The 13910-nt window shown below is 41.8% G+C and overlaps 1 protein-coding gene and 1 pseudogene across 2 annotated transcripts in view; both read right to left on the bottom strand.

The window, feature by feature from the left end:
* LOC112649532 (proline-, glutamic acid- and leucine-rich protein 1-like) overlaps positions 1-11929 on the bottom strand; it is a 40884-nt gene extending 28955 nt beyond the window's left edge. Inside the window, exons 1-2 of one of the 2 annotated variants that reach the window (XM_025431876.3) lie at positions 9762-11929; positions 8556-8822 (exon numbers count right to left, since the gene is read on the bottom strand). In XM_025431876.3, the coding sequence (XP_025287661.1) occupies positions 10921-11646 (726 nt within the window). In that variant the 5' untranslated portion in view covers positions 11647-11929 and the 3' untranslated portion in view covers positions 8556-8822; positions 9762-10920. Of the gene's footprint in view, positions 1-8555; positions 8823-9761 lie in introns of those variants that run through there. The other variant, XM_049107653.1, reaches the window with a different exon arrangement.
* On the bottom strand, positions 4586-10829 carry LOC112649119 (CTD small phosphatase-like protein 2; annotated as a pseudogene).
* Positions 11930-13910: the final 1981 nt, after the last annotated feature.

Below are 13910 nucleotides of genomic sequence, written 5' to 3'. Positions count from 1 at the left end.
TTTCATTCTGTCACCCTATGTCTTGTGATTGGAGTGTTCAGTACATTTGCATTCAAGGTAATTATGATAGGTATGTATTTATTTCTGTTTTGTTACTTTTTTGTGGTTGCTTTTGTAATTCTCTTTTCCTTTCCTCAAATCCTCTTCTCTCATGAATAGGTGGCTTTCTTTAGTGGTATACATGGATTTCTTTCTCTTTATTTTTTGCATATATATTACGGGCTTTAAATTGTGGTTACCAGATTTGTATGAAAACTCTTCTGCATATAGCAGTCTATATTAAGCTGGCTTGAACCAAATCTTTCCCCTCCCCACATTTTAAGTATATGGTATCATACTTAATATCCTTTTATTTTGTGAGTCCCTTGACTGATTTTTACAAACATACTATTTTTATTGCTTTTGTGCTTTCTACTTTTCATACTCAGTTATGCTCTGTCCTTTACACTCAGAGTCCCCTTCAGCATTTCCTGAAGGGATGCTTTAGTGCTCAAATGTTACTTTAACTTTTGTGTGTATGGGAAATTCTTTTTCTTTCCTTCTATTCTGATTCATAGCCTTGCTGCATATAGTATTCTTGGTTAAAGATTTATTTTCATTTCAGCACTTTGAATATACCATGCCTCTTTATTCTGGCCTTCAAAGTTTCTGCAGAGACATCCACTGGTAGCCTTATAAGGTTTCCTTTGTATATAACTGTCTTCTCTTTTATTGCTGCTTTTAAAATGTTCTCTTTATCTCTACTTTTTGCCATTTTAATTACCATGTGCCTGGGTGTGGATTAATTTCGGTTGGTTTTGTTGGGGAATCTCTATACCTCATAGATCTGGATTTCTGTTTCCATCCCCAGATTTTGGAAGGTTTAAGCTATTCAATGAAATATTCATGAGGTGGGGGGCAAGGCAGAAGCATTAGCAAGATATGGGGCAGGCTTCTTGGCACTATGCGGTTTCCCACAGATGGCCATGTGTTTATGGTGGGGACAAGGGGAGCAAAATGTGCTGCCAGCTTCTCTGTTCATGGAGGCGTCTGCCAAGGATCTCTGTCCCTCCAGTATCTGTTGTGAGATGAGTGAACAACTTTCCCTCACATATGCCTAGGCATTTTTCAAAGTGTTACTTCTATACTTTATCTCCATGAGCTGTTTATTGTGGTATATTTTAGAGGGCAGGGAGTCAATTTCTTATCACCCTGCTGGCTCTCTTAGACTTGAGCCCTTTGGTTTTTAAAATTCCAGGTTTTAAGGCTCACCAGTTGTAAGAACTCATAAAATGTAACCTCTCTGTTTTTTTAAAGGCAGATGTTATGGGATTCATCTTTTCTGTGTTATGCTACTCAGTGTGATATATGTTTCTCTCCCCTCTCCATGCCTGCAGCATTCCTCCCTCCTAAGGACAGTCCCATGGGACTATTTAGCTCCATCAACTTGTCTCATCCCTTCCTACCCTTTCCATGTGGCTTTCTCTACCTTTAATTGTGGAGTTGTTCTGCTATCTATCTATCTATCTATCTATCTATCTATCTATCTATTATTTATTTATTTATTTTATTTATTTATTATTTATGACAGAGGGCACAAGCACAGAGGAGTGAGAGAAGCAGGCTCCCCACTGAGCAGGGAGCCCAATGCAGGGCTTGATCCCAGGACCCTAGGATCATGACCTGAGCCAAAGGCAGACCCTTAACTGACAGCCACCCAGGTGCCCCAACAATCTTTTTTTGGATGAGGCATTGTCATCATACTTTTGTGTGTACTTTAATAGTGGTTCCTGGGCAGCCTGGGTGGCTCAGCGGTTTAGCGCCGCCTTCAGGCCAGGGCCTGATTCTGGACTCAGGATCGAGTCCCAGGTCGGGCTCCCTGCGTGGAGCTTGCTTCTCTCTCTGCCTGTGTCTCTGCCTCTCTCTCTCTCTCTCTGTGTCTCTCATGAATAAATAAATAAAATCTTTAAAAAATAGTGGATCTTTTAGTTTTTGAACATACAGTGGTTAATTTGTGATAACTATTTGTTAAATATGGCATCAGGTCAGTCTCACAAGCAGTCCCTTTATTTGAAACTATGAATTTTTTTTTTCTTCAGGAAAGATGGAGACTAAAAACATAAAGATGGCTAGATATCTTAACAAAAGTACATATCAATGATTATCATTAAAATAAATCTGTAATATTTCCTATAAGCAAAATACCTTGATGTAAATTTAAAAATGGCATTCTGAATTGCAAATGATTTCAATTATTTTTGAAGAAAATCTGCCATAATTATTTTTTAAATAAGAAATTTCTTCAAAATAAGCTTGCTGAAGTTGCTAATTTTTAAAAAAAAGATTTTATTTATTTATTCATGAGAGACAGAGAAGCAGCCAGATGCGGAACTCGATACCAAGACTCTGAGATCACACCCTGAGCCAAAGTCAGATACTTAACCACTGAGCCACCCAGGCATCCTAAAATTGCTAATTTTTATACTTTAGTAAACATGCTGACTACATACACAACAGGTAATATAGTGAGAAAATGCTCAATCTGATGAAATGTGAAAATCTTAACATACTGATAATTGCTATAACTAGTGGTTTTAAAATAAATAATTCAAAGTTAAATGTTCTCCTTGTTTTAGGATTCATTTGATAACAAAGCTGCATCTAATATGTAAAAAGTACAAGTTTTATTAGTAAGCAATTAATATAAATAATAACTAGTTGAAATATTCAACTTCCACTTGTCCACTCTTAATTTCTAATACTATACTTTCTTAACAAGCATAGAAAATATCAAACTTCTCTCTAGAAAAAAGATTTTTTCTTTGACACTCTAAAGAAAAGCAGTCTGAGTCTGTGGCACCCATTATAGGAAAGCAGACTGAGCTTATGGCAAGTTAACTCAGTTAATAGGAAAACATTCTATTACATATTACACATTTGAGTTTCAAATAAAAACTCACTAAAAGCAGAATAAAAATTACTATAAAAGTATCAATCACTTATGGTAGCTCTACCAGAGAACTGAGCCTTAAAGACCACTTTCTTGTCACAGAGAAAACCACTGTAAAAGCATATTAAGTATGTTTATGGCTCGAATGTGTGCTATGCCACAAGATTATGTATAGAATAAGTTATAACCAGAACTGATGCACAGAGCTTTAACTAGATTACCACTGAGAACATAACAGAGGTACTCAGCCCATGCAAATTAAGTGAAAATATTGAGTCACTGTGCTGAATGCTTCATTCCTGGAGAAAGCTAAAGGGAGCAGCAATCAAATTAAATGCAAAAGGTGGCTGAATTCACTCTCCTTGAAGATTCCTGATGTCCGAGGCATACCTTCATCCATTAAATCTGTGTGCTGTTGGAAGATATTACCATTTGGGACATATGCCATCACAATGGTTTACATCTTATGAGTATTAGTCATTTATATATTCTTATCTACTCGATGTCTTCATTTCTGAAAAGATTTCAACTACAGTGAAATATTTAGGAAACAAAGTGTAAATGCGCATCTTTCTAAGTGAAACTTGGACTGAAATTAGAGAGAATTTTAAAACAAATACACAATATGCAGGCAGGCAGAACAAGTAGGCAAATGGCATTCAAGTGTATTGTAAAAAGCAAAATTGACCATTTAAAAAAGGCTATGAAGTGCTTCAGCTAAAATACATAATGAAATTCTGACACAGGTCAATAAATGTAAAAAGAGTTATAAACCCTAACAGGAAAAATAAAACAACTTTTACTGGCAATTTCTATTAAGATGATAATCTTAAAGTAACAGAAAAATGGCTTTGAATCCACTGAGAACACCAAATGGTGAGAGAAATACAAGTCCATTTTCATCTTTTTTTATTATAAAATCTTTTATGACTACAGGTCAAAAGTACTTGTGGCAGAAGCATAATTCTATGTAAACTACATATGTTCTGTATGTAAAAAATTTCAGAGTTGCATGAATTCCAAGGACATTTTGCCTCAGCCTCTCTATGTATTGAATCTGAGATAAAGTCTCTTTCTGTAACCATTGATTATCACTGAACACCACAATTAAGAAATGCAAGATTTGCTAAAAATGAAAAATTTCAATAGTAATAACAATGTTTTGCCTTCATCCAATAGGGCCCTGTATTCTCTCTCCCTTAAGCGATTTGACAAGTCTTTGTATTTAATCTGAAGACAGCAAATCATGCAAGCAAAATTTTCCTCTGATGTGAGGTCGAAAATCTCCATTCAAGACTACAAGCTTCTACAAAAAAGGAATCACTTTTAGGAGTATATTGTAATATATTAACTACAAGCCTGCTTTTTGTAACAATTCCATTGAAAAGCTGATATGTAAAGGCTTGTGGTAGTTTGTCAACAATTACAATTTTGAAAGATGTCTTCTGAGGGTAAATACTTTGTATATGTTCCTTATAAATTAAAATAATGTTCACAGAAAGGTTAGTGCCTGAGCAATTGCCTTTTAGGGTCTAACACTTTTAGGTGGTATTGCTAATGCTGTCTGAGGAATAATAAAAAGAACAACCTCATATTTTGAGATAAACTGATTTTCAGGATTCCTGGAAGCATAGTCTTAAACTAACCAAAATCTGATCAAGGATATCTTGCAAATGACTGGAAAGTAAGGTCAACATCTCCAAGGTCATTTAGACTACAGTGCATGTAGTGTTTTATACAGGTCTAAAATTAGGCAGAATTCTGGTGTGCTCCTTTCATTCAGGAGAAAAGCAGATTTACGATTTAGTTGTTCTTCTGTTAGTAGCAGAGCATATTTCATGACATAATAAAGGTCAAATACTTTCTAGTCTGACTCATAGGTGGCCTCTGCATGACCTGATGAATAACTGCTATCTAGAATTACTGGTGCTTAAAGGGTGAGATATCCCAAAGAACTGTTTCTTCCTCTTCTTCTAAACCATTATCAGTTGCCTCACTTGAACTGCTTGATTTGAATTAACTGCTCCATTAGTTGATTCAGCATTACCAGAAGCGGTCTCACCCACTTGTGCCATATCAAGTGGTTTTACCGTCTCTTCAGTTTTACAGCTTGTCCTGGAGAATCTAGGTCTGATGTGTCAGTTATTCAATGTTAAAAAAAGTGGAAGACATGAGAAAATACAGACCCAATAACATAGTCCACCAGAGATTGCCAGAGGGAAGATTATGTTCTATTTTCCATTTTGCTTTACATACTGATTTGTCATTTCATAACCACCAGCTTTCTAGATACTTGTTAGACTTTCTTCTGCTCTTGGTATTGATGTGATCAAAGTAATATCTATATCAAGTCCAATTCTACTTTGTTTCATGGATTTCTCTTTTGTGTTTATACTTCCTATAATTTAATAAATTGATGTCAACAATCCAGTTTCATTCTTTGGTGGATTTACTCCTCCTGAATGCAGGCTTTCATAAAATCTGAATATTTCCTTTTTGCTCTGGTAAGACATTGTGCTTGGATTTAGTTTGATTGCTAAGAAGCTTTCTTTCTCTTGGCCTCACTTTTTTTTAAGATTTTTATTTATCTATTCATGAGAGACACAGAGAGAAAGGTAGAGACATAGGCACAGGGAGAAGCAGGCTCCCTGTGGGGAACTCAATGTGGGACTCAATCCCAGGACCCCAGGATCAGAACCTGAGCTAAAGGCAGACACCCAACAACTGAGCCACCCAGGGACCCCCCGGCCTCATCTTTTATGAGTGCTTCATGTAACACTCTGATGCTAGAAATATACCCTCAGGCTCCTATGACAGTCCTGACTGCACAATCTTTGTTGTCTTTCCTACTTAGCCTGCAGCAGCCACTTCAACAATTCACAATTTCTCACTTACTGATCTGCAGTCCTTCACAAGCAGGGATCCACAGGGAAAGCCAGGCAGTTCCTTTTGATGAGTTTTTTCCCACTGTTTAGGTCTATATTGGAAGGCTTAAAAATCCATGTGCTACTTTGACATGTGGACTCAAAAGCCTAGCTGTGTGTCCTTCTGCTATTACCCAATATTGCCCCCCAGCCAGTGGGAAGACCTGTCTAGACAGACAGGTCCCCTAAGAGCCAGATCGCTATACTCCACCCAATCCTCAGCCTAATATTTTTCACTTCCTTGTCAGATTGCAAAACTATTCAAACCAATCACATCCTCCCATAAAATTAAGGGTCACATTAACCTCTTGTTTCTACAAAGCCTTTCCTCCTCAGCCCCTGCTTATTCACTCTGTTTCCAAGTACAACTCTCAAGTGGCCTTGGGTAGACTGCCATGATTTCCTTTGGAACTGTACAACTGATTAATAAACTTCTGTTTTATTTCATCTGTCTTGTGTTTGGCCATCCCATCCCATTTAGGGTGGAGCATCTCTTTCTTACCAGTGAGGTGGAAAGCAGTAAATCAAAACTGGGGTCAGACTTCCCTGTTTCTTTGCACATCTCTTAATTTTTTGTGGAAAACTGTGCATTTGAGATGATAATTGTAGCTATTCTGCTACTGGTTCCCCCTCTGGTGCTTGTTATTGTTCTTTGCTTTTTTATTTGTTTAAAGACTGGTTGGATTACTTGGGCAAAGCCTATTACCCCTCCTCTAAAGTGTGAAACCTCTGATTTTCCACCCCAGAGAACAAAGCACAGGATTTTATATGCCTGCAATCATCCTAGGTTGACTGTTTTTGCAAGGCTCCCTTTGATTGTCTCTTTCTCTGACCAGACTCAGCTGGTAAACTTCACCATTTACTGGATAAGGCACAAATTGCTATTGGGACTTCATCAAGATAAAGTCTTCTGCACAGCAAAGGAAACAGTCAACAAAGTAAAAGACAACCTATGGAATGGGAGAGGATATTTGCAAATGAAATATCAGATAAAGAGCTAGTATCCAAGATCTATAAAGAACTTCTCAAACTCCATGCCCAAAAATAAACAATCCAGTCATGAAATGGCCAGAAGACATGGACAGACATTTCTCCAAATAAGACATGCAAATGGCCAACAGACACATGAAAAAATGCTCCATGTCACTTGCTATCAGGGAAATACAAATCCAAACCACAATGAGATTCCACATCACACTGGTGAGAATGGCTAAAGTTAACAAGACAGGAAACAACAAATCTTGGAGAAGGTGTGGAGAAAGGGGAACCCTCTTGCACTGTTGGTGGGAATGTGAACTGGTACAGCCACTCTGGAAAACAGTGTGGAGGTTCCTCAAGAAGTTAAAAATAGAGCTACCCTACGACCCAGCAATTGCACTGCTGGGTGTTTACCCCAAAGATACTGATGCAGTGAAACCCTAGGACACCTATACCTCAATGTTCATAGCAGCAATGTCCACAACAAACTGTGGAAGGTGCCTTGATGTCCTTCAACAGAGGAATGGATAAAGAAGATGTGGTATATATAGACAGTGGAATATTGCTCAGCCATCAGAGAGGACAAATAACCACCATTTGCTTTGACATGGATGGAACTGGAGGGTGAGCCTAAACTCAATGACTAATATGACTGTAAGATAAAAGAGAAGGAAAATTAAGTCACAGACACACAGGGAAGGTCATATGAAAACGGAGGCAGATATTGGAGTTATGCTGCCACAAGCCAAAGAATTCCAGGAGTCACCAGAATCTGGAAGAGGCAAGGAATATTCTCTCCTTGACCTTCAAAGGAAATGTGGCTGTGTCCTCAACCTGATTTTACCTGAAAACAGAATTCCAGAAACAGAGAACTGCCAGTGTCAGCCCCCAGAGTGTGAGGGTATAAATTTCTGTTTTATACCAACTATTTTATGTAATTTGTTATGGCAGAAGTAGAAAACTAAGATATCCTATCCCCAATTTAATTATCCTCTAGCCATCTACACAAGACATAACCAGTATCCTAAAAAAGATCTTTATTGTTCCACTACATGCCTTTCTGCATGCTACATATTTGTGCATTGCTCCATCACTTTTTACTACATATATATGTATCCATAATCTAAATGTTTATTTTGCATGTTTTGAAAGTTCATATACATGGTGTCATAGTGTTTGTGCATTTCTGCAATGAACTTGTTCCCTTATGCATTATTTTGCACTGCCATCATCTAATGTTTGTCCTTCTAAAATGTCGTTCTCTGTGTCCCAGGTCTTTGAGAATTCCATTCTCATTCCCAGCTCAGACCTTACAGTCTACCTGAACCAACCTCACATCACTGAATTAATGCTGTTCCTACCATAGATGCATTCATTGCTTGAAATGAGTGGTTCACAAACATCATTGAGATTCAGAATCACCTGGGGGACTTCTAAAACTATGACTGTGGCCCAGCATCAGAATTACCAATTGAGGCCTGAGTGAGGCCTGAGAATTTGCATTTCTGACAAGTTCCCAGGTGATGCTGCTGCCACCGGTCCACATCAGTGCAGTACAACCCAGCACCACTGGTCTCCAGGTAAGGTAGGTCATCCATCAGATAACTTTAAAAGAATGCAGTAGGGACAACATCCTTTATATAAGTTGTTTATAAGTTTTTAATTAATTGTAGGATATATAAAAGAACCTAAAACAACCAAATTGTTGAAAGTAGTTCCTTTCAGTAATAGTCAGGTGGGCCCAAACAAAAAGATACAAAGATAGATCTGAGTTGGTGCTATATATCTAAAAAATCTGCGAATTATTCATTTTAAACAAACATTTATTTTTAATGTGAACAACTGCTGTCATAATTCTGGAATATCTGAAGACATTGGAATAAAATGAATGGTGATAAAATTTCATGGACAAGTGAAAATTGGAAAATCTTGATTCCATGAAGAACAAACACATTGTTGCTTTCTTCATTCATGTCTTCTATGCCTCCGAACTGTAGATGAAATAAGATACAATTAAAAATTGAACTTGACTAACATGCAACAGTGACTTTCTTAGTCTAAGAATAGGCAATCCTATGTACTTCTGAGCTAACAGGAGAAATCATGTTTTCCTCTTGTAACCCAGAACCCTGGGTATCAGGGCGCTCTTGCATAATCTAATGTCTTCAATTCTGTGACATGTCAACCTCATCTGTTATTTGCCAAACACCAAAAAGGCTTATTCATTTTGTTTTGAGGAAACATTCTGTATTTAGCCATTTCTTTGATTTTAAAAGCCTGTACTCTATCCATAAAGTATACTTGTTTACCTCCCAGAATCCAAGTTCCAACATCTGGGAAAGGAGAAATTTAAAGGAAAGGACAAAATATGTTGGACATAGATCAACTTGTGTACCAATCCAGTGATAAACAGTAATCTTGCCAGGACTATTTTCTTTCTTTTCACTGTCCCCTGAAATATAAAAATTATAACTGAACAAATGGCTAGGCATCACTCATTAAATGTGGTCCTACACACAATTCTTATGATACCTGTGTAAGTAGTCACATTCTCAAAGGAATTATCTCTACTTCATATAGGAGGTCACATTACTATAACTAAATGATGAAGGCGCAGCTAGTGTTCATATAGGCTGCTTTAGCCACCTGTTCTGGTAACCATGTTCTAAAGAAACATTGGTCTCTGCTACCAGGGCAGACACATTTCCCACCTGTAGAAGACTTACAGCTGTAACTGGAAGGACTTGTAGCTGTGAATGAAGTACATTTCAGAATATGCTGCATTCTATACAAATAGACATCATTAACATTACACTGGCTCACCGAACTACGTTTTAGACATAGATCTTGTGGTTTACTGAGAACGTTTAGAAGCACAACTGATGTATGTCAGGCATGGCTGGGTGATACACAAAACTACACACACATACCTGGGTTCTTAGCAACTGCTCTCTTCTGGGTCCAGATCTTTTCCAGCCCTTTTGTCAGGTTTTTCATTTCTGATCACTTCTTTCTTTTCCTCACTTCCAGCTTCTCGGGCATCATCGTCAGCACTTTCATAGTTATAATCTCTGGCTTCATTAGTGAAGAATAACACAGACTTCTGGACCAGAACTTCATGGAAAAAATAGCCCAATTTATAATCGGTGGCAACATCCATCTCTCTGACCTCAGGAGAATCAGGAGGATAGAAGTAGGTGAAGAAAGAAGAGCCAGAAAAAAAAAAAAAAAGAAAGAAGAGCCAGGCATCTTCCTGGTGGTGGATGCAAAACTTCTGCGGACCTCACCTCTCTGCAGCTTGCTAGTTTTCATGGTGACATCTTTCCCCTCTTTCCAGTAGATCTTACACCCTGTGCTACTGATAATTTCTGGCCCTTTGGAGAAGAAGGGATCAGAATCACCTGGGTCTGATCGCAGTTGGTAGGTTTTCGTCAGGACTTTGTTGAAAAAGTATTCATTTGACTTGAAGATGAATTCTATGGTGAAGCTCATTGGTTCCTCGAATCCTGAAATTTTAATTTTTACATCTTCCAGGTGCTCTAGTACAAGCTCATCACTTTTTTGGATCATCCTGCTGAGGATCTTCACGTTTTAAAAAGCCGTCAACCAAAAGTGAGGTATGCCATTTGTGTGCCCTTCTCCCACAGGCTCTCTTTCCATATCTCCACATGTGCCTTCATGAACACCTACTTGCCACTGACATTCACCTTCTGTGGGCTCATGGATTGCATTGATGATCTCAGATCTCTTATCAAACAGAGGTTGGTAGAACGCAGCATACTTTTTCTCTAGATCGTGAAAATCTCTGTAGAATTGAGCTTCTACTTGGGCATACTGGGCCTGAAGGTTTTTGAGAGCTTTCACCTGCTGCTTAATGGCTAAAAGCAAGTGCTGAGTACTGCCTGCCTTTAAGCTGGGTGCCCCAGTGGGGGCTTCAAGGTCCTGAGGACTTGGCCGCCACTCACCATCTTGGAACTTGAAGGATACACAGTCCCCATCTTCCTAGGACTCAGAGGCATCTCCCAGGGCCTCTGCTGCAGGTTCCTCTGCCTTTTGGGATGCAGGGCCCTCTGTTGGTGCCTGTCGCCCTCAGGGTGGGGAGCCCTCTGCCTGGTATTCGCCCACCCAGACTTCTGCTTCCTCTCTCGGGTGCTCCTGATCCAGGACTCTTCCTGGCTCTTCCACATCTGGAGGCACCGGTCCCTCTCCACGGTCCTGGGCCTCCCAGGAGTGGCAGCTGATCACCATGCAGCATGTGTGGGGCTGGACCAGGACATGGTCATTATCATGGATACGGTGTAGCAGGGAATGAATCAAAACCCTGAAGAGGGACCAAAATCGAGTCATGGGGGCCTCAGGAGGCCCCGCAGCAATTTCTGCATGCTCTTGGCCTTGGCTGTTGCCTTCCTCTTGCTCAATCACTTCCTCTTCCTCCTCATTCTTTTCCTCGTTGGCCTCGCCCTCTTCTGACTCAGACTCCTCCTCATTCCCAAACTCATACTCGAAATCTGGCGACTGGTACTCATCGACTTCCTGGTCCCCGAACTCGAAATCAAACTCCTCTTCTTCCTCTTCCTCCTCCACTTCCCCCTCATGCTCCTCTTCTAGCATCTCTACATCCCAGATCTTTTCTGCGGCTTGGGCAGCGTCCCGCCCACCCTCCTTTTCAAGAAGGGCTCGGGAAAGCCCTTCAGAAGCTAGGAAGGCTGCACTCTCCCTGACTCCATCCACCCCTTCTGAAGGTGACAGTGGGACCCTGAGGGGCCTGGGGTCCTGGCCACCTGGCATCAGACTTGGATCCTCTGTGGCAGACATGGCAGGAGGGGCCCGCAGGTCTGTGCCTCAACTGGAGCTGTGATCAGGCCGCAGCGATAACTGCGGCGAAGATGGCACCTGTTGAAGTGACTTCCCCCAAGGGGAGGTTGTTGGCAGAAGCACCTGTCAGGAGGCTGTGGGGGCGGCAGAGAGGATGGCTTCAGAGGGCCCAACAGTCCATGAAGGTGCCTGTGGAAGCCCTGTCACAGCAGGCACAGAGGGGCACCCCAAGGAGCCCTCGAAGAAGATGGCGCCTGAGGTGGTTGTGGACAAGGCACGAAGGATTCCATTGGCCTGAAGACGAGAGGTGGAACTTGGAGGAGTCAACAAAAGGCCACTTCCTCCACCATGAGCTCTAAGCTGATTTGCTGAGAAGGAATGATTGACATGGCTGGGGTCCAATGGTGAGCGAGGCCTCAGGTTACCCCTAGACCCGAGGGTACTACTATTTGAATTCTTCTTTAATCCCACAGTACTCCCCACCCTTATATTCTACCTTTGAGACAAATCAGTGTCCAGATATGAGAGCACTTTGGGGCATGCAAACTGATTTGTTTCCCAGTTACCTCCTGGGGTTGGTTCATGCCAATAGAGACCACTCATTATTATTATTTTTAATGGATATATCAAACAGCAGCAACGGTAGAAACCTCCCATGAGAGAGGGAGAGGGAATTTGGATATTTTCTCACCATTAAAACTACTTGGGACAGAGGAGGGAAGATGGTGGAAGAGTAAGGGACCCTCGTTTCATCCGATCACTTAAAGTCAGATAGATAGCTTTCAAATCATTTTGAACACTTGTGAACTCAAGCTGTTATCTAAGAAAAGAATTACTGCAATTCTACAAATAGAAAAGTGACCACTTTTTGCAAAGTACGAGGTGCGGAGAAGTGAATGAGGGGATATATTGGAAGATAAACTGAGGGGGGGGAAGGGATCCTCCATATTCCAGCTACCAGTAAGTGATACAGCAGTGGAGTGCAAAATCAGAACTTTCAGAAGCTGCTCTGATGAGGAATGTTCCCACCTGAAAGGTGCTTAGCTGGCACAGTGGGGCAAAATCCTATGTGGGACAGTGTGGTCTCAGGATTCCCGGGGTCACAGAAAGAACAGGGTGCCTGAGTGTTACAGAGTCCCCAAGCATTGGAGCAGGGAAGCTGGTTGTAATCAGGGAGCCTAGGCATGGGCTTTCAGCTTGGTGTTGCCATAAACTGTGAATTACCAGCAAGGTCAGGAGATCAAATTAATAAGACTGATAAACCCCTGGTCAGACTTATCAAAAAGAGAAGAAAAATGTCCCAAATTAATAAAATCATGAATGAGGGAGGGGCAAGATGGCGGAAGAGTAGGGTCCCCCAAGTAACCTGTCCCCACCAAATTACCTAGATAACCTTCAAATCATCCTGAAAATCTACGAATTCGGCCTGAGATTTAAAGAGAGAACAGCTGGAATGCTACAGTGAGAAGAGATCACGCTTCTATCAAGTTTGGAAGACGGGGAAAAAGAAATAAAGAAACAAAAGGCATCCAAGGAGGAAGGGCCCCGCGAGGAGCCTGGCTAAGGCCAGGGCGAGTGTCCCCAGGACAGGAGAGCCCCGTCCCGGAGAAGCAGGAGCTTCACAATCTTCCCGGGGGAAAGGGGCTCACAGGGAGTAAGAGCAGGACTGCGGGAGGGCGGGGATTCCCTTAGGCTCCCAGGGACACTAACAGACACCTGCGACCCAGGGAGGGTGTGCCAAGCTCCCTAAAGGGCTGCAGCGTGTGCCCGGCTTGACCCGGGAGCAGCTCGGAGGGGCTCAGGCGGCGGCTCTGCGGAGAGGGGGCTGCCAGGCCGGGAGCGCGAATCCAATAGCCCAGGCCCGGGAGCACAGGGCGCCAGGGACACAGCCCAGGATCCGACCTCCCCCTGGGACAGGCAGGGGCCAGGAGGGCCCAGGACAGCAAGGACGCTCCTGCCCCGAGCTGAGCAGATCAGCGGCCTCGCCCCCGGAGCATCCAGGCCCCTGCAGACTGAGAGCTCTGTAGTTCTGCGGGAGCTGAATCCAGGGTTCCAGAGATGGCCGCCGCCACTGTAGTTGTTCCTCCTGGGGCCTCACGGGGTAAACAACCCCACTGAGCCCTGCACCAGGCAGGGGGCAGAGCAACTCCCCCAAGTGCTAACACCTGAAAATCAGCACAACAGCCCCCTCCCCCAGAAGACCAGCTAGACTGACAAGTTCCAGGGGAAGTCAAGGGACTTAAAGTATACAGAATCAGAAGGTA

The sequence above is a fragment of the Canis lupus genome, chromosome X (assembly GCF_003254725.2).
Source record: "Canis lupus dingo isolate Sandy chromosome X, ASM325472v2, whole genome shotgun sequence".
In the NCBI taxonomy this organism is placed as follows: Eukaryota; Metazoa; Chordata; class Mammalia; order Carnivora; family Canidae; genus Canis; species Canis lupus.
This window is presented reverse-complemented; position numbering and strand designations above follow the sequence as displayed.